The sequence below is a fragment of the Phyllobates terribilis genome, unplaced genomic scaffold (assembly GCF_046119375.1).
Source record: "Phyllobates terribilis strain yellow unplaced genomic scaffold, ASM4611937v1 Scaffold_2__4_contigs__length_985480577, whole genome shotgun sequence".
NCBI lineage: Eukaryota > Metazoa > Chordata > Amphibia > Anura > Dendrobatidae > Phyllobates > Phyllobates terribilis.
Window position 1 is genome coordinate 87,722,227 of NW_027362762.1, and position 21,280 is coordinate 87,743,506.

Consider the following 21,280-nt stretch of genomic DNA (forward strand, 5'->3'; position numbering starts at 1 on the left):
CATCAAACCTAACTGAACTGGAATTGATTTGTAAAGAGGAATGGTCAAAAATACCTTCATCCAGGATCCAGGAACTCATTAAAAGCTACAGGAAGCGACTAGAGGCTGTTATTTTTGCAAAAGGAGGATCTACTAAATATTAATGTCACTTTTCTGGTGAGGTGCCCATACTTATGCACCTGTCAAATTTTGTTTGAATGCAGATTGCACATTTTCTGTTAGTACAATAAACCTCATTTCAAGGCAGAAACATTACTATGTCCAACAGTTATTACATATATCAAACTGAAATAGCTGTTGCAAAAACACCAATTTTTATAAAACAATAAGCTTAAGATTAATAGGGGTGCCCAAACTTTTTCATATAACTGTATATAAAAGGCTGCCGTTCAAGGACAATCATGTGTCAATTCTCGCCTTAGACACATGACAAGACGTAGAGCCACCTAATGAAACTAAGTCGGAAAACAAAAAGCACATTAGAAAGTTGTAGCTAATAAGTTTCAACAAATAAAAAAGCCCCTAAAACCGAGCTCTGATCCTATTAATCAGAGCAGAATTTGGATTTATAAGTAAGACTCAAAGTAGGACACTGGCTTGGGACCTTAAAATTAATCTGTCACCAGTTTTTGCCACCTAATCTGAAAGTAGCATCATGTAGAGACAGACAATGATTTTAGCACTGTCACCTACTGGGCTACTTGCTGTAGTTTTGACAAAATCACTGTTTTATCAGACAGGTAGTCTTTACTATTTATTAGATTTGTATAAACCCACCCCCACCACTGATTAGCACAGTGTACACAGAAAGCTACCAATCAGATGTGTGGGCGGGGTTACACAAAGCTCAGTATTCAGAGAACTGCCAAATCTGCAGAAGATAAAACAGTGATTTTATCAAAACTACAGCAAGCAGCCTAGTAAGTTACATATCGCTGGAATCAGGGTCCCAGCTCCTACGTTATTCTCCTCTCATATAGGTTAGCAAAAAACCTGGTGACAGATTCCCTTTAAAGGAACCAGTACCACAACAAATTTAGCTCTGCTGCATCAGATTATTGGCCATGATTCCATAGTATTATTCCAAATCTAAAAAATTAGGATTGTATCTACAGGTCACACCTTACAATGAACAATTGCACGTCACTGTGGAGTTTGGCCATGAAGTTTCGACTGGGTACATAGCTGCCATTCACATTGTGAAGGTCTACAAGCAGATGGCTAAACCATGAGTACAAACACTGGAACGAACAGAACCTAAAATGGAAAGTCTATCATTAGAATATATGAATAGCATGAAGGTTTTGTAGACTCCTAGATCGGATATTTTGGGGTGAGATGGTTTATTGTTCAAATGGAAACACCAGGGAAGGAATTTTGGGGTTCTATCCTCCTCCGTGCTGGGTTCCCGACACCCGTGACTCACCACCAAAATAGGTAATTATTGCCTGGCTTGATGCAGAGATCTCACTGTTATGTTCTTTACAGTTAATGGCACAGTAGATTCTCTACACTTCTGTCTTGACCCATTTAAGGGTTTGTGCTTTTTTTTTTTTCTTTTCTTTTTTTTTTAAATAGTCTTTGATCTGTAGGTTTCATACGCTCGTTTCCCTAAGGTACATAGTGCCGATGTTGTACGAAACTTTTCTCATTCTGACAGTTGTTATAGGATGCTTTGGCTGTTTCGGGCCTTTATCCATCTCCAAGAAGTAACAGATCCCAGGAATTTCCTTTGGAAAGTTTTCTGGAAGCTCCTCACGTGACCGAGGAATGAATTGAAAAGATTCTTCTCCATTCAAAAGCCTGCGGAGAGAAGAGCGCACAAGATTCAGATACAGATTGTGGTCAGAAAACACATTTTTAATTGTAGATCATTCTATTTTTCCAATGTGAGCTTGTGAATAGACTATCTGTCATTAATGCATTTGCGCCTTTTTTTTGTCTAGTTTTTTGTGTTTTTATTAGGCGCCTAAATATTCACCTTTTTATAGGTTCGTCTGTTTTTTTTATGTTTTTTTTAGTTTGCCATTGTGGGCAGTGTTTGGGGTTTCCAGATGTTTTTTGCCTGATTCATCATTTGTGACTTATGAAAAACTTTAAGCAAAATGTACCCCAGTCCCGAAATCCTATGCATGTTTACATCATGCCAAATTGAGCACTGCAATATAGATATGCCATTTCTTCTTAATGCAAATGAAGGAGTTAACTTTAAGATCCTTGGTGGGAGGTGCAGTATTGACTTTCATACCAATGGTCCAGTGGTTACTTACCTTTCTAAGCTCTAACATTGTCCTAGCTCAGCTGTGATCCTTACATTATTCCTTTCACTGCTCAAGACAATCAGGTGTACCTTAACATTAACCCCTACACTGCTCATGCAAATGTAGATACTAGGATTAATCTCCGTAATGTCCTAGACCAGGGATGTCAAACTCAAAAACACACAGAGAACCAAAATTAAAAACTTGGACAAAGTCGTGGGCCAACCAGTGTACAGAAAAATGGGCCCCATATAGTCCTCCATACAAAATAATGGGCCCTCCATAGTCCTCCATACAGAATAATGGGCCCCATATAGTCCTCCATACAGAATAATGGGCCCTCCATAGTCGTCCATACAGAATAATGGGCCCCACATAGTCCTCCATACAGAATTATGAGCCTGACATAGTCCTCCATACAGTATAATGGCCCCACATAGTCCTCCATACAGAATAATGGGCCCCACATAGTCCTCCATACAGAATAATGGGCCCCACATAGTCCTCCATACAGAAAAATGGGCCCCACATAGTCCTCCATGCAGTATAATGGCCCCACATAGTCCTCCATACAGAATAATGGTCCCACATAGTCCTCCATACAGTATAATGGGCCCCACATAGTCCTCCATGCAGAATAATGGCCCCACATAGTCCTCCATACAGAATAATGGCTCCACATAGTCCTCCATACAGAATAATGGTCCCACATAGTCCTCCATACAGTATAATGGGCCCCACATAGTCCTCCATGCAGAATAATGGGCCCCACATAGTCCTCCATACAGAATTATGAGCCTGACATAGTCCTCCATACAGTATAATGGGCCCCACATAGTCCTCCATGCAGAATAATGGGCCCCACATAGTCCTCCATACAGAATAATGGGCCCTACATAGTCCTTCATACAGAATAATGGGCCCCACATAGTCCTCCATACAGAAAAATGGGCCCCACATAGTCCTCCATACAGAATAATGGGCCCTACATAGTGCTCCATACAGTATAATGGGCCCCACATAGTCCTCCATACAGTATAATGGCCCCACATAGTGCTCCATACAGAATAATGGGCCCCACATAGTCCTCCATATAGTATAATGGGCCCCACATAGTCCTCCATACAGAATAATGGGCCCTACATAGTCCTCCATACAGAATAATGGCCTCCATATAGGGGTTGTGGCTCTGGTGTCGCAGGCCAAATAAAACCACCCAGATTTGGCCCATGGGCCAGAGTTTGATGTGTATGTCCTAGACCAGGGTTATCCCAACTCCAGTCCTCAAGGCCGACCAACAGGTCATGTTTTCAGGATTTCCTTAGTATTGCTCAGGTGATAATTACATGACCTGTACAATACGAAGGAAATCCTGAAAACATGATATATTGGTGGGCCTTGAGGACTGGAGTTGGGGGACACTGGTCTAGACCATCAGGGATCTAAACAATAACCTGTGCACTCACTAATATTTAACATGAGTGTAAATGTGATTGACTACTACTGAACATAACCACATCCCCAATTATAAGAGGGTGTTCACACTTATGCAACCACATTATTTCAGTTTTTTTATTTCATTTTCCCTCTCAAAAGGATTTCTGAAACCATTATTTTTAGTATGATATTTTTACATGACAAACACCTTGCAGCATAATAGGGGTGTGTAGACGTCTCCCCTTGCAAATGGAGAAACATAAAATCAAATGCATGTATATGGATATGTGGGAGACCGCGGTGCAGCTGCCACTCTAGCTGGGATATTATTATAAGAGGTGCAGAGGGCAGCAGTCACATATAAAAAGACATCAGCAGACACCTCTAGTACTACAGTGGGATAACTCCTTTTACTATGGAAATATCCGTTTTCAAATAGTAACCATATACTGTATAACTCATAGTGAATATACACAGTCCTTGGATAACATGATTAACTCAAATACATCATGCAATGTTTTTGTTCACCTGTAGGGGCACTGTTGGGGAATTCAAAATGTAGGTCAACATTTCGGATTTTAAAAACATTTTTCAAGCTATTGTTATAAAGTATTCTAATTTACTGAGATAATGACTTTTGTGCTTTCATTGGCTGTAAGCCATAATCATCAACATTAATAGAAGTAAACGCTTGAAATAGATCACACTGTTTGTAATGACTCTATATAATATATGAGTTTCACTTTTTGTATTTTTTGTATTGAAGAACTGAAATAAATTAACTTTTTGATGATATTCTAATTTAATGAGAAGCACTGGTGTGTGTGTATATATATATATATAGTGGTTCGGGGTATTCAGACCCCTTTAAATTTTTCACTCTTTGTTTCATTGCAGCCATTTGGTAAATTCTAAAAAGTTCATTTTTTTCTCATTAAAGTACACTCTGCACCCCATCTTGACTGAAAAAAAACAACATAAATATAGAAATTTTTGCTAATTTCTTAAAAAGAAAAACTGAAATATCACATGGTCATAAGTATTCAGACCCTTTGCTCAGTATTGAGTAGAAGCACCCTTTTGAGCTAGTGCATCCATGAGTCTTCTTGGTAATGATGCAACAAGTTTTTCACACCTGGATTTGGGGATCCTCTGCCATTCTTCCTTGCAGATCCTCTCCAGTTCCGTCAGGTTGGATGGTGAACGTTGGTGGACAGCCATTTTCAGGTCTCTCCAGAGATGCTCAATTGGGTTTACATCAGGGCTCTGGCTTGGCCAGTTAAGAATGGTCACAGAGTTGTTCTGAAGCCACTCCTTTGTTATTTTAGCTGTGTGCTTAGGGTCATTGTCTTGTTGGAAGGTGAACCTTGGGCCAAGTCTGAGGTCCAGAGCACACTGGAAGAGGTTTTCATCCAGGATATCTCTGTACTTGGTCGCATTCATGTTTCCTTCAATTGCAACTAGTTGTCCTGTCCCTGCAGCTAAAAAACACCCCCATAGCGTGATGCTGCCACCACCATTTTTCACTGTTGAGATTGTATTGGGCAGGTGATGAGCAGTGCCTGGTTTTCTCCACACATACCGTTTAGAATTATCACCAAAAAGTTCTATCTTCGTCTCATCAGACCAGAGAATCTTATTTCTCATAGTCTGGGAGTCCTTCATGTGTTTTTGAGCAAACTCTATGTCTTGCACTGAGGAGAGGCTTCCGTTTGGACACTCTGTTATAAAGGCCCGACTGGTGGAGGGCTGCACTGATAGTTGATGTTATGGAACTTTCTCCCATCTCCCTACTGCATCTCTGGAGCTCCGCCACAGTGATTTTGGGGTTCTTCTTTACCTCTGTCACCAAGGCTCTTCTCCCACGATTGCTCAGTTTGGCTGGACGGCCAGGTCTAGGAAGACTTCTTCCATTTAAGGATTATGGAGGCCACTGTGCTCTTAGGAACCTTAAATAATGCAGAAATTCTTTTGTAACCTTGGCCTGATCTGTGACTTGCCACAATTCTGTCTCTGAGCTCCTTGGGCAGTTCCTTTGAGCTCATGATTCTTATTTGGTCTGACATGCACTGTGAGCTGTGAGGTCTTATATAGACAGGTGTGTGCCTTTCCAAATCAAGTCCTATCAGTTTAATTAAACACAGCTGGACTCCAATGAAGGAGTAGAACCATCTCAAGGAGGATCACAAGGAAATGGACAGCATGTGACTTAAATATGAGTCTCTGAGCAAAGGGTCTGAATACTTATGACCATGTGATATTTCAGTTTTTCTTTTTTAATAAATTTGCAAAAATTTCTACATTTCTGTTTTTTTTCAGTCAAGATGAGGTGCAGAGTGTACTTTAATGAGAAAAAAATGAACTTTTTAGAATTTACCAAATGGCTGCAATGAAACAAAGAGTGAAAAATTTAAAGAGGTCTGAATACTTTCCGTACCCACTGTATATAGCAGAATTTTGGATTGACAGCAGATTATTTTTATTTATTTTTCTCCTGCCTTTCATTTATTTATCTATATATCTTTCATTTTTTTCATACCGTGTGCGGCCCATGAAGTTATAAGAGAGCCTTGCAGGGGGAATTTCAACATTTAAATACTTTTTATTTTATCTGATTTTCACTGTAACTTGGGCTGGTATATTCACCCCAGTTACAATGGAAATTCAGCTTCCTGGCTGTATAGCACAGCTGACTTGGTCTTCTAGGACCCAGCAACTCCTTCTCCCTCCCTACTCTCTACAATCACGTGACCATTGGGTCGGGAGGAGTAAGAGCTTTCAGTGCTTCCTATACTGCATACATAGTACTTGCTCTAAAATGTGTATCAGTGGTCAAGAAGGCAGAGACGGTAACAAACCTTCTCTGCCTTCTCTTTGGGGAGTCCGGCTGTGTCTGACAGCTGGCCTCCCTCAGCTGCACAATTTTGTGCAGCTGTGATACTATGCAGTGAGGAACATCAGTGTAGCGTATAATGTGGATTGCCTGGATGTATATAGTCTATGGGCGATCCAAAAGTAATTCAGGGATCATTCTAAGAAGTGAACATTCCTTTAATTCACTGGCTGATTTCCCCAGAAAGATTTAATGAAGCTTCATAGAGAAGTATCTAACAGCACACAGAGAAAAATATATCCTGCTTTCATCTAAAATCAGCATAATGCAGAGATTATCATCTGCATACAGTCAGTGGGGGAGATATTTGGGGATTTGGAGGTGTCAGAGAGCAATACCAAAAGTAGAGGTAATTAGAGGCCCCCCTTGTGCTGTATTCTCACCATGGGAAATAGATGCAAAATAAAAGAGCAATTAGCTTGGTGAAAAATCATTAGTATTCATCCTTTTAAAGAAGTGCTATAATTATCTGTAATATGAGCAATTGTTGGAGTCTCACAGCTGAAGGCTATGACGGTGTGGAAAGTACAATCTTCTGGAAATTATTTCCCGCTCAGAATAATAATAAATACATTGTTCTACATCCCATAGACTTGTTATCTGCATAAAACACAGTTATACATGTACTAATTGTGTGCTATGTTGTCATATTAGCTTACATTTCATAATGGCCTCATGAGGCAGAACTATCTATGAGAAACACGGTAAATGGAAATCACTTTTTTGTGGTGGTTTAGCGTTAAATATGTTGTCTCATCTTACTAACTGGGTAAAATTGCAAAGTGCTTGTAAAAACAAGTAACTTTGCACTTTACATCTTATTAAATGTCCTCTCAGTTGGGGCACGGCCTAGCGTGCATGCGGTGAGGACATGTCTCCGGGAAGCTCCTGCTGCACTCATCCTGTTAGACACATCCTGAGACGCAATTTCGGGGCAAAAAGACTCCTTCCCGATGGCTGACGGTTCCTGCAGGTGCTTTTTCCGGGCTGCGGTAGTGAAGATGACCAGAAGCAGAAAGATCAGCAAGGAGGATGGAGCGGCGCCATCAGACAACTAGGATGGCGCCCACACGTCCTGTGGCCGGAGGCAGAGAGATGTAGGAGGAGAGGCAGAGGCCAGACTGGAGCAATACATTCATAGAGAATTTACCCATAGCCCACAGAAACGGAGGTCAGTGACTGGCACACAGGGGAACAATGTAATGTCACCAAAAATATCTAGATTTCCTGCTTTAGTTGAGGAGGAGGATGAGGATGTCCCTCATGACAGCATCAAACTCCCAGGTGCACAATAATGTAGAGTGAAATTCAAGCACACAGGGAGCACCCCTGGTGTAAAATCCTTAGGGGAATCCCCATCTTTAATACATTTTTTTGACCATTGTTAACAAATGTAATTCCACATTGGCCATGCTAACAATCCAGGTAGGCTATATTCAGGAGACCATACTGATAATCTAGCATGATGCGCAAAAAGTAGAGGCGCACACAACTGCTGTGGAGGAGTCAGTGAGCTGGAGGACGCCCTCCCTCCTGTCCACAAAGATATTCAGAGTCACAAACAAGTAGACGTTGCTCTTCTGGAAAATCGCCTGTGGCGTAATAATATCAGGCTGGTGGGTGTCCTTGAAAATTGGCTGCTAGATAACTACGGTAAAGAAGTCCTCACTCCTCTGTTTGCAGTGGAAAGAGCCCACTGGGTTCTCTACGAGACCCGGCCAACTGGGCAGACCTCCTAGGCCAATCCTTATTAAAATCTTACTCTATAAAGACCGAGATATCATACTGAGGAAGGTGTGGGAGAAACAGGACATCTCACTTGGTGGGCGGAGAGTATATTTTTTTCAGGACTCTGTGGAAGCCCAGTGCAAATAATACCTGTACATAGACATTAAAAGAAGAATGAGGTCACTAGGGCTGCAATACTCTATGATTTATCCAGTGAAACTGAGAGTGATTGCAGTGGGTTCCACCTTTTTCTTTGAATCCCCTAAAGACGCTCTGAGGTGGCTGAACGAGCAGAACGGCAGATCCGACAGGAAGCTACGCAAGCTAAAAGGGCTGAAATTATTCAAATTCTTGAGAACACTGGTGGTTTGGTGGCTAAAATGTGGGATGATTAAAGTCTATATCATATATGCTTTCACCCTGACAAGTTCAATGTGGAAATTGCAAGTAATAGTGTGTTATGGTTAATAACGCATATATGCAAGTTATATGATTTATCTTTAGTGTGGCATTCTCTATGTGGGAGACAATTGATACAGAATATTTTGATTTCTGGCATTTTTTATTGTGAAGCATGCACCGAATGGTTGTAAGCTGCTTTTGGCCCCATCCCTTACTGGTAAGGGTAGGTTCATACTGTTTGAAGGGGGCAAGTGGGATGTTTGTTAGCTGGGTTAGGGGGGAAGCCTATCTGCTGCACAAATCTGCTGAAGTCTGGATTATATGGAGGGTAAAATTTCGGAAATGGGTGACTTTGCCAAGGGTAGTTGCATTTATTCATTACTTTAGTAAATGGGTGTTAATTTTATATCTTGGAAAATAAGAAGTTTGAGGGACAATTCCAAAAGACACGCAATATTTGAATATGGCAAAAAGATCAACCCGGCAATAATAGTGCTACAAGAGACTCATATGAAAAATGATCTTATTAATTTAATGTACGGATCCTGGATGGGGTTTGGCCTGAACTCTTTCCATTCTTATAGTGCACAAAAGTACACCGATTAACAGGTTATTAATTATCACATATCCTAAGGATACATAATTACTTGTTTTACCGGACAACCCTATAACTCATACATTAGTAATTTGTTGCCCATCTTACCACCCTAATCAGGATAATAGTCACCTGTTGATGTTTATTGGCATCCAGATCACAGATTTTTGGGCTATGGTGAATACAATCACAATATGAACATATAGACATAGCTATAAGGACGACGTGTAAGTATTTAGATGTTGTGTTTCTCAGGCTCTAACTCAGTTAGACCTTTACCCAAATATGCAAATAGCCTCTTGAGAAGGAAGAGGACTTTATCTCTGGAGCCACATATTCGATGTAGCAATCTTAAAAGTCAATATCAGCCCTTTAACAAGCCTTGCCACATGACTTAGGATAAGAAACCAAACCAGAAACTCCATTTGCAGACACATGTTTCGGGGTATTGCCTCTCCTCACAGCAAAGCAGGTTTGGTTTCTTACCCTAAGTCTTGTGGCAAGGATCGTTAAACGGGCGATATTGATTTTTGGGATTGCTCCATCCAATTGGTGGCGCCTGAGATAAAGTCCTCTTCCTTCTGAAGAGACTATTTGCATATTTAAAGTCACAGCTTGGCATTCTCCGCAAGGAGAAACGTCTCCCCTTTGACCTTTAGCCAAAAGCATTCTTTTTTTTTTTTTTTTTTTACAAAATGTTGCATTGCATGAAGAATTTTATGATTGTGAAGTACTAAACTGAATTTCATAATGTACTAAATATTCACTTTTAGAAAATATTTAAGTATGTGGGTTAATATAATTCAGGTTTTTTTGTGGTTTCTCAAAGTGTGGTTATTTTTGTTAAATTGTATAGCTGTCTCTCTGTTAAAACGGTTGTTCCCTCTGGAAAATCCATGCCAATAAGAAAATTACAGGATGCCTCACTGCTTGAACCACCAGCAATCAGCTTTAACCTATGTATGTGCTGGTGTTCTCATGGGAAATAAAGCAATACATGGTACCCTGTGACATAAAAGGGCTATCTGCCTAATACACGACAAACCCCCTGATCAGCTATGGATGAGTAGTAGAGGTGTTAAATGAGGATACCCCTTGTTAGCTCATGTTAGGGATTAAAGTATGAGTAGAATTGAGCAAAAAGATCTGCATGATTCTGGTCTCGTGGACACATCAGAGGTCTGTGGGTGCCGGACCAAAGTCCTATGAATCTCTGGTGTCTCTTCTAATTTGTAGACCACTGTGACATTATTATGCTGTGCTGTGATGCACACATGACCCTGGAGTTACTTATTAATGTGAAGAGACACAGGAAGTTCACAGAGCTCTGGTTCTGGCGGCCACAGGCTACTAATGTGGCCATTGAATTAGGGTTCTGAGGGTCTTTTTGCTTACCTCTAAATATTAGAGGATACAAAAAAGGCAAAAAACAGCCTTGGTTTGTTAAAAAATATATAAGATAAAAAGCAATGTAGCAAATACACAATACCACAATGAAATAAGGCCAGATATATCCTAAGCAAAAACATTTGTTTCAACTTATGGTAAAGTCTAGAGAAAAAGTTGTAGGACGGGTCACCATAAAAACTTATAAGTTAATTAAAAACTTAAAGGGTTTTTCCACTATTTTGATATTTTTTTTACCTATCCCAAGGATGAATTATCAATATCAGACTGTTAAGCTTTTACCAGCCTCAGCGGTGGCTAGGTGTTATCGGAGGAGGTGCTGGGTGTCAGATCTCCACAGATTTAATATTTATGGCTCATCCATATGATTGTAGTGGAAGACCCTTTTAAATGTAAATGGCTCACAAATCAAAATGACTATTTTTAGAAATATCACAATATAATCCTGAAACATAAAACATGTTTTTCATTTTCCTTCCTGAAGAAATGTAGAAAGTTTTACAATCACGTCTTGAACATTTTCACTTTCTGGTGATGAAAATTGATTGCTTTGGTAGAGTGTCCTACTTAATCACTTCAATCATGTCTTGTAAAGCAAAAACATGATCAAGACATACATTTTCTGAAAGTGTTGAGAACAAAGATGAAGATGTTAACTCATTGTGTAAAAATGTTTCTCATGGTGCAATACCATTGGGGCTTTTAGTTGCTTCTTTTGCATTTTGGTTGATACTGAACTTTAGTCTCGATTTTGGACATCTACCATCATCTCTGAACTATTAGTTTACTGCTACCAAATAGTGTTGAGCCAGCCCTGTAGTGTTCGGGTTCGGTTCGTCGAACACCGGGATGTTCGAGGAACTGTTCGTCGAAAACCTTAGAACACCGTCGAACACCGTTAAAACCAATGGCAGGCAAACAAAAACACATAGAAGCACATAGAAAACACCTTCAAATGTGTCCAAAAGCTGACAAACTGCTCAGAAGACACTCTCTTTAAAAAAGCCGGCCGGCAATTCAGCAGCGGCATACACCGGTACCCGACAATTTAGACAAGAAGGAATAGAGCATCACACATAGATTAGATAGATAGAAACATGTCAGTCACATATATAAGAAGTACAGTGATAGTGTTGATTACTGTACTTGTCATTTAGTGTTAAAATAAAGGATTTATTAAAAAAAAAATTGGCGTGGGGTTCCCCGTAATTTTAGTCTCTAGCGGAGGTTAAGCAGACGGCTGGGGCAGATGTTTGAAGCCTGGGAAGGGGGTAATACCCACGGAGCTTCCCAGGCTACTAATATCAGCCCCCAGCTGAAAATCTAGCCTTTACTAGCTATTAAAATGGGGGACCCCAATAAAAATTACGTGGGGTCCCCCCTATTTTAATAGCTAGCAAAGGCTAGGCAGACAGCTGGGGGCAGATATTAATAGCCCAGGAAGGGTGCCATGAATATTGGCCCCCTCCCAGGCTAGAAACACTAGCCGTCAGCCGCCCCAGAAATGGCGCATCCATTTTAATAGCTAGTAAAGGCTAGGTATTCAGCTGGGGGCTGATATAAGTAGCCTGGGAAGCTCCGTGGGTATTACCCCCTTCCCAGGCTTCAAACATCTGCCCCAGCCGTCTGCTTAACCTCCGCTAGAGACTAAAATTACGGGGAACCCCATGCCAATTTTTTTTTTAATAAATCCTTTATTTTAACACTAAATGACAAGTACAGTAATCAACACTATCACTGTACTTCTTATATATGTGACTGACATGTTTCTATCTATCTAATCTATGTGTGATGCTCTATTCTTTCTGTTATAAATTGTCGAGTACCGATGCTGAATTGCCGGCCGGCTTTTTTAAAGAGACGGTGCATGAAAACACTAATATTTTTTTTAATAAATCCTTTCCACTAAATGACAAGTAGAGTAACCAACACTGTCACTGTACTTCTTATATATGTGACTGACATGTTTCTATCTATCTAATCTATGTGTGATACTCTATTCTTTCTGTTATAAATTGTCGGGTACCGATGCTGAATTGCCGGCCGGCTTTTTTAAAGAGACGGTGCATGAAAACACTAATATTTTTTTTAATAAATCCTTTCCACTAAATGACAAGTAGAGTAACCAACACTGTCACTGTACTTCTTATATATGTGACTGACATGTTTCTATCTATCTAATCTATGTGTGATACTCTATTCTTTCGGTTCTAAATTGTCGGGTACCGGTGTATGCCGCTGCTGAATTGCCGGCTTTTCATGTTTCACAGTGAGCACTGTTCCCATCTATTTGGGCAACCACTGTAATATCACAACCACCATGGCTGTGGCATTACAGTGAGTGGCAGACAATCCCTGCATGATTGGTGCTCTAAATAGCGCCAGACATGCAGGACACGCTTTTGGTGCACGAACAGTTATCGAACATAACCTCGAACAGCCAAATTTTTTGCAAATCGTTCGCGTTCGTCGAACGACTCGAACACCGCCCAAAACAGCTCGAATTTGAGATTGGTGAACAGTTCTAGTCGAACACCACTCATCTCTACTACCAAACCTAGCATTAGAACCAGATGAATGTAGGTCCCTAGGCACCAAAGTCATGACTGACCCTTTCTCAATCCAGTCCACTGATAAGCATGAAACAGGTTACTTATAGCTCTATGGGGTAATGCAAGCCCGGTTAGCATCTGTCCAGGTTTGCCAGATTCCTGATCATGCCCCATGGACACTGCATCTGTTTTTACAAGTGTATGACCATACATTTAACTATCAATTCCATTTACATTTACTGCCTCCATCTACCTTTCTACCATTAAAATGTTTTATTTAAGAATTTAGGAAGGAGATTCCTCTGCATAAGTAACTAGTCAGATCTCCATCTCCTCCTAAACTGCCACCTTAAGCCTATTCCTGGATCACAAGAAGGTCCTTAATGTGCCATACACTTACACACGTGGTCAAAATTGTTGGTACCCTTTGTTTGATGAAAGAAAAACCCACAATGGTCACAGAAATAACTTGAATCTGACAAAAGTAATAATAAATAAAAAAATCTTTGAAAATGAACAAATGAAAGTCAGACATTGCTTTTCAACCCCGCTTGAAAATAGGCCTGGACAGAAATTATGGTACTCTTAACTTAATATTTTGTTGAACAACCTTTTGAGGCAATCACTGTAATCTGTAGCGCCGGCGTCCCTGCCCTCTGCTAGGCAGGGACGCTGTTCTCCTCACCTCTCTGCTCCGTGCCCGGCGTCCTCCTTCCGCTCTGCTGGCAGCGCGCGCTCCTTCCCGGCCACTGTGCTTAGGGCGCGCGCGCTCTCCCTCCCTCTTAAAGGGGCCGCGCGCGCGCCGTCCTAAGGAGTCCCCGGCCAATGGCCGGAGGACTTCACCATATATAAGGCACCTCCTCCAAAATGGAGGTGCCCGAGCAATGTTGTAGCACTGTTCACTACTCTGCTTCAGCCCTCAGGTCCCATTGCCAGTTACCTGCCAGATACCTGCCAGATTCCTGCCAGTCTGCTGTCTAATTCCTGCCTGATATCCTGCTACCTGCCTGCTAGCCTGAGGTCCGACGGTCTGCCTTCCAACTTCTGTCAGTCTGTCTAAGGACCAGCTTGCCCGCTCACCTGGGAGCGCACATCTTCTACCTGCCTGCTTGCCTGAGGTCCGACGGTCTGCCTTCCAACTCCTGTCAGTCTGTCTAAGGACCAGCTTGCCCGCTCACCTGGGAGCGCTCATCTGCTGCCTGTCTGCTAGCCTACCAGAAGGCTCTGCCGTCACGTGCTGTGACCACCCGCCTGTCCAGAGACTCCTGCCCGCTCACCTGGGAGCGCTCATCTGCTACCTGTCTGTTGGTCTTCCTGGAGGCTCCGCCGTCACATGCTGTGACCACCCGATTATCCAGAGACTCTCGCCTGCTCACCTGGGAGCTCACGTCTATCATCTGCCGCCACAGGTCGTACCAATCCTTTACCCAGAGACTGCCCCGGTCACTTGCCGTGACCTCCTGCCCGTTCATCCAGAGACTGCCCCGGTCACTTGCCGTGACCTCCTGCCCGTTCATCCAGAGACTGCCCCGGTCACTTGCCGTGACCTCCTGCCCGTTCATCCAGAGACTGCCCCGGTCACTTGCCGTGACCTCCTGTCCGTTCATTCAGAGACTGTCCCAGTCACCTGCTGTGACTGCCTGCCCGTCTACCCTGGTCGCCACCCGCTCCCTTACAAGGACCGCCCCCTTGTATAGTAGCTCAGAGGTTCCACCTCCCAGACCCGTTACATAATCAAACGATTCCTGTAACTGTCAATGAGCACATTTCTCTCTAGAATCCCTTGATAGTCTTGAGATTTCATTGTACCCTGCACAGATTCAAGACACCCTGTGCCAGATGCAGCAAAGCAGCCCCAGAACATAATAGAGCCTCCTCCATGTTTCACAGTAGGGACAGTGTTCTTTTCTTGATATGCTTCCGTCTGTGAACATAGAGCTGATGTGCCTTGCCAAAAACTTCCATTTTTGTCTCATCTGTCCATAGGATATTCTCTCAGAAACGTTGTGGCTTGCCAACATGTAGTTTGGCAAATTCCAGTCTGGCTTTTTCATGATATTTTTTCAACAATGGTGTTCTCCTTGGTCGTCTCCCATGAAGTCCACTTTGGGTCAAACAACGACGGATGGTGCAATCTGACACTGATGTTCCTTGAGCTTGAAGTTTACCTTTAATCTGTAACATCCCTGGCGGCGTGCTTCCATAGTGCACCACCTCCCACTATGCAAGACCGCAATCTTACCTGTCAGTCCAGCCTGCAAATCTCGCTCCAGTTCATGCTGTGTGCATGTCTCTTGACTGACTGCTTAGGGCGGCGGCCCGGTTACTTCCTGATTCTTACAGCTGCTGTGGGGGCACCCCTAATGCGTCTCCAGCCTATTGCTGTGAGTCACTGGATGTTTAAACCCCCTCCACCCAGTAGGAGGTGCCTGAGCAACACTAACATTCAGTGTGCTCCTTGACTCTTTAGTTGCCAGGTCCAGTTCTGCTTCTTGTCTGTTTCCGCCATCTCTGTGGGCTGCATACCCAGACCTGTTATCTGTGACTTCTTGTCCGTTCTGCCATCTCTGGGGGCTGTATACCCAGGCCTGTTATCTCTGACTTCTAGTCTGTTCCGCCATCTCTGGGGGCTGTATACCCAGGCCTGTTATCTCTGACTTCTAGTCTGTTCCCCCACTCTGGGGGCTGTATACCCAGGCTCGTTCTTGTATCTCATAGCAGTAGCAGTTCCTGTCTGAAGTGTATCCTAGCCTGTTACCTGTTTTTCTCTATGTCCCTACCTTCCGTTTTCCTGCAGTATTTGAACCTGCACCTAACTCCAACTCGTTGTCTCTGTACTTCTGTTTGTGAGTTTTGTGTCCACTCGCTACTTCATAGGAAGTACCTTGTGTGTATCTGGTTCTGCTTGTCCCTTTTCCCTTCCTCTGTATCTTCCTCCTGTGTTCTAGCCATCTTCCTGTATTATCCAGTCTGTTCCATGTGAACAGAGCCCTGTCCTCTCTGCCTTGTCCACCGCCCCTGCGGTTTCGCTCTGCTCTGTCTTGCCCACCGCTTCGGCGGTTTCTCTCTGCTCTGACTTGCCCACCGCTCCGGCGGCTTCCCTCTGCTCTGCCTTACCCACCGCTCCGGCGGCTTCTCTCTGCTCTGCCTTACCCACCGCTCTGGCGGCTTCTCTCTGCTCTGCCTTGCTCACTGCACCAGCGGTTTCTCTCTGCTCTGACTTGCTCACCGCTCCCGCGGTTTCTCTCTGCTCTGACTTGCCCACCGCTCCGGCGGCTTCCCTCTGCTCTGCCTTACCCACCGCTCCGGTGGTTTCTCTCTGCTCTGACTTGCCCACCGCTCCAGTGGCTTCCCTCTGCTCTGCCTTACCCACCGCTCCAGTAGCTTCTCTCTGCTCTGACTTGCCCACCGCTCCGGCGAAGAGCTGTCCTAACTCTGCTGCGTCACCATCAGCTCCAGAGGACCTGCACCGCAGCGGCAGCTCCATATAGCCGCATACCACAGGTGGCGTCACGAACATTAAACTATAAAAACTATAATCCCCTTTTATTGACCGCCCTGGGTCACGGACCAGGTCACTGCCACTGTGACATCCCCTGCACCGACCGGCCTGGCACCGAGTACCCCATGGCCCAGGGGGCGCGTCACTTGTCTATAATTTTCTTTCTAATCTCCTGAGACAACTCTTTCCTTTGCTTCCTCTGGTCCATGTTGAGTGTGGTACACACCATGTCACCAAACAGCACAGTGAGTATCTGTAGCCCTATATACAGACCGATTACAAGATTGTAGACACCTGTGATGATAATTAGTGGACACAACTTGGTTTAGCATGTCCCTTTTGTCACATTATTTTCAGGGGTACCATCATTTCTATCCAGGCCTATTTCATGAGTTTATGTCTGACTTTCATTTGTTCATTTTCATAGATTTTTAATTTATTATTACTTTTGTCAGATTCAAGTTATTTCTGTGAGCATTGCGGGTTTTTCTTTCATTAAACGAGTGGTACCAACAATTTTGACCACGTGTGTATACATTAATTCTGAAAAAAATAAGTTAAAAATCTGGATTGCAGTAGTCAAGTCAGCCTGGACTAGTCTGTTTGGACACTGATTCCCCCAGACAAGTATGGCCTCAGATCTTGTAATCACACCCAGGAGGGCATGATAAACATCTACCATGCAAGCAACGTCACCATCGCAGCTCAGCAACTCTCATGCATGAGTGAGATGTGCTGCCTTTCTGATTATGCACCATGAAGTCAGTGTATGCTCCTCGGCTTCATCGGTACACTGCTTATTTGGATACCACAACTTATCCTGGCCAGTCCTGTCTAATTTACATACCGCAAGCCAGATTGTCAACTAGGTTTTTCAGACTTAGAAATGAGCGCATGCCACATAAAGGACCTTCTTATAATCCAGGAATAGGCTTTTAGAAAGGTATGTTGGCGGATTAGGAGCACCTGGTTGCCTTTAAGTAGGAACCAGAAGACACAGGTCTAATTGATCTACTCTTGGCAAACAGTTATTAAGAGAGGAAATATCTAAGCATACATTTTCTTTTAATTTGCAGTAAATACAGCAATTTGCAAAGGTATTAAACATATGAAAAAAAAGTGCTGTAAAGTCAGAATGCTTTTGAAGATAGAAGTGTTAATAGTTCATTTTTATCACTTAAAGCTCATCAAGAGAATGCCAAGAGTGTGCAAAGCAGTCATCAAAGCAAAAGGTGGCTACTTTGAAGAACCTAGAATATAAGACATATTTTCAGTTGTTTCACACTTTTTTGTTAAGTATTTAATTCCACATGTGTTAATTCATAGTTTTGATGCCTTCAGTGTGAATGTACAATTTTCATAGTTATGAAAATACAGAAATATCTTTAAATGAGAAGGTGTGTCCAAACTTTTGGTCTGTACTGTATGTAAGGTTGAAATCCAACATACTATAAGCATAATATTTATTAAAGTTTATCTAAATGAAAATATTGTTCCAAGGGGCCTTTAGAATTCCATTTTCCTCCACATTTAAGTAGTATCATATTGATTGGGAACGATATATGCTGCAATGCTCCCAGGGTATGATTGCAAGATTATAAAAAGGGAGAGCATTGCACATGTGCATTAATTGATGGAAGAAAAATCAAAGAGAAACTATTAGAATACAGTGAATGTCTGGAATACAAACAGGTTGACAGATCTGTAATCACAAGACTCAACTTAGAGTCGAAAATCATAAATAAAAAAGCGAAAAAGCTAATCATTGATTGGGAGGACTACAAATTGGGTCGCATTTTCAGTTGGATAGTCATTAACATCGATAAGTGACTGGGTGAGTATATCTGAAAATACCAATTCCAAGTCCCTGGAAAAGGTAAAATTTGTGAAAAAAATCGCAGATATAAGATGGCATATTCAAAAAGGGAACTTTTAATGCCAATAACCGTAATATATCTAAAGAAAGAAAAATGTACACAGACTCCTATTGAAATGATAACTTCACTTATAATGTTGCACTTCAACATCTGTGCCCTTGATTCTATCCCATGCCACCCTATCCACAACCTTACCACCATGCTTCTCCCAGCCCTAACCCATCTCTTCAACATATTATTAATCTATGGCGTCTTCCTTTCCTCTTCCAAACACTCAAACATAACAGCCATTTTGAAGAAGCCATCTCTTGACCCATCCTTCACATTCAACTATCACCCTATGTGAGTACTCTCATTCTCATCAAAAACCCTTGAACAGGACATTCATCTTGATATTTCTTCCCCTCTCTCATTCAACAAACTACAATCTGACTTCTGCCCCCACCACTCTACTGAAACAACCTAACCAAACTCACAAATGACGTGCAAACTGACAAAGCCAATAGACATTACTCTGTACTCCTTCCTCCAGATTTCTCACCACTTTTGATACAGTCGAATACTCCCTCTTAATGCTAATCCACTCATTCCTTGGCATCACAGACATTACCCTTTGCAAGATATCCCAATACTCGACTAACTCCACATTTTACCAACTCCTATCCCACACTACCTCCTCATCCCTCAAGGCTCTGTCTATAGACCTCAACTCATTTCCATCTTTACCTTTGGACTGGGACAACTCAAAGTCCCATGACTTCCAGTACAAATTATATGCTGATGACTATCAAATATCCCTTTCTTGGCCAGATGTCCCTCCTTTGCGGTCTAGAATCCCAGTGTGTCCTGTCACATGAAAAAAACGCTAGTAAACTGAATATATGAGGTTAACTATCAGGTAATTAGCGTTCTGAACCTGCCCGCCGGCACTTAGATTCCCACTGTTGGGAGGAAATTAACTTTATTCCTCCCGGTAGCATTCGGGTTTCAGTCACGGGGGTGGCACTAGCACAGATTTAGTCACTGCTCTGGGTATGGAGAGCAGCAGCTGTAACCATGCCCCCAGCACTGACTGACAGTAGCTCAGCATTATAGCCGGCTATCAGTCAGTGCTGGAGGCTTAGTTACAGCCGCCACTCTCTATACACAGAGCTGTGACTGAACCTGCGCCTGTGCTACCCCATTACAGAAACCCGAATACTTCCAGGCAGAATAAAGTTCATTCTCTACCGGCACTCCAACTCCTGGTGCCAGGCAGGTTCACAACACTATTAACCTGAAGATTAACCCTATATCTGCAGGCTTGTAGCTTTTTTTCACATGACAGGTTTCCTTTAACTTTGCTACCTCGTTTCACTGGCTTCTAATTACCCAGATAATTCAATTTAAAATTCTAACAATGACATACATGTAGTAGAAGGCAATGAAACATCAGGAGAACTCTTGCAGGATGTGCCATTAGTGAGGAAGGACTGCCATCTGCTGGACAGGCGAAATCAAGCGGAACCAAGTTGTGCTGGAAGATTTGAAGGGGGAGGAAATTCAGATGCAGAATCTGATCAGGTTACCTCCAGGAAAGATTTCCTGGATATAAAAGCCCTCTGCACCAAACCGCAGGCAGATTTGGCGCTAAGCTGCAGAGCAGACGTGCTCCAGAGGTACCGCAGAGTCCTTACTGAAAAGACTTCTTTTTTTTTTTCTGAGTTATTGTTGATTCCCATTGTTACTAACCCCTTTAAAATAATTGTTATACATATAAAGTGGTTATATCAACCCCTGACTGTTCCTTCCTTGTGGTCTCTGTGCGTTGCATTCCGGCACCTGTGTTAAATACAAGGCTATCCATTATCTCCTCTATACATTGCCAGCCAAATCTCCCTATACTTCGCCACACATAATCGCTGGTTTTCATCTTCTTATTTCCTCCACCCTTCCATGATGCTCACACAAACATCGCCAACATTTCTCTCAGCATACACTGGAACTTAATACTTCAGCACATCAGATTATCTTCCACGACTGAAACTTTCCAACACAACCTGAAAATTCATCTCATCAGGAAAGCCTACAACCTTCAGTAACCCTGGTGGCAACTCAATGCCACCTGAGCTGTTCCAACCTTTCTTTATTGTATTTGCTTGTATTTTATACAATTATTTGTATTTGTGCATGTAAATCCTCTTTGCATTTCCAACACACTGGAATAAATGATGCTTTAAAATAAATAATAATAATAATGATTATAATAATAATACGAAGAAGAATCACAATAAAAAAGTACATTCACTTCCCCTTCTTTTGTGACAGTTTTTCTAATTTCTCTGCAGTCAATTGCCTATTATTTATGTAAAAAAAAAACTTGAATATATGATGCACATTGAATACGAAAGTTGACAAGTCAGTCTACCGAAGATGTTTTTTTTTTCCCCCAAGCTTCTCATTTTGGGATATTTTTCCCCCTCCCTAGGCATAGAGCCCTTCTTAATGGTATTTGATCTAAAATAGAATCCTAGTTGATCTCAAAAATTGACTTTCATCTTCTGAAAATTTGGTCATGATCTCCTGCTTTTCATCATAACTACTACCGATTGTTGAAGCTCCAGTGAAAAATAAGTCCCCATATTTT

General features: G+C 42.3%; 1 protein-coding gene across 1 annotated transcript in view; it reads right to left on the minus strand.

Moving 5' to 3' along the window:
• Positions 1-319: 319 nt before the first annotated feature.
• GUCY1A2 (guanylate cyclase 1 soluble subunit alpha 2) overlaps positions 320-21,280 on the minus strand; it is a 398,286-nt gene continuing 377,325 nt past the window's right edge. Inside the window, exon 8 of the mRNA XM_073662188.1 lies at positions 320-1,803. Within this exon, the coding sequence (XP_073518289.1) occupies positions 1,596-1,803 (208 nt within the window). The 3' untranslated portion in view covers positions 320-1,595. The remainder of the gene's footprint in view (positions 1,804-21,280) is intronic.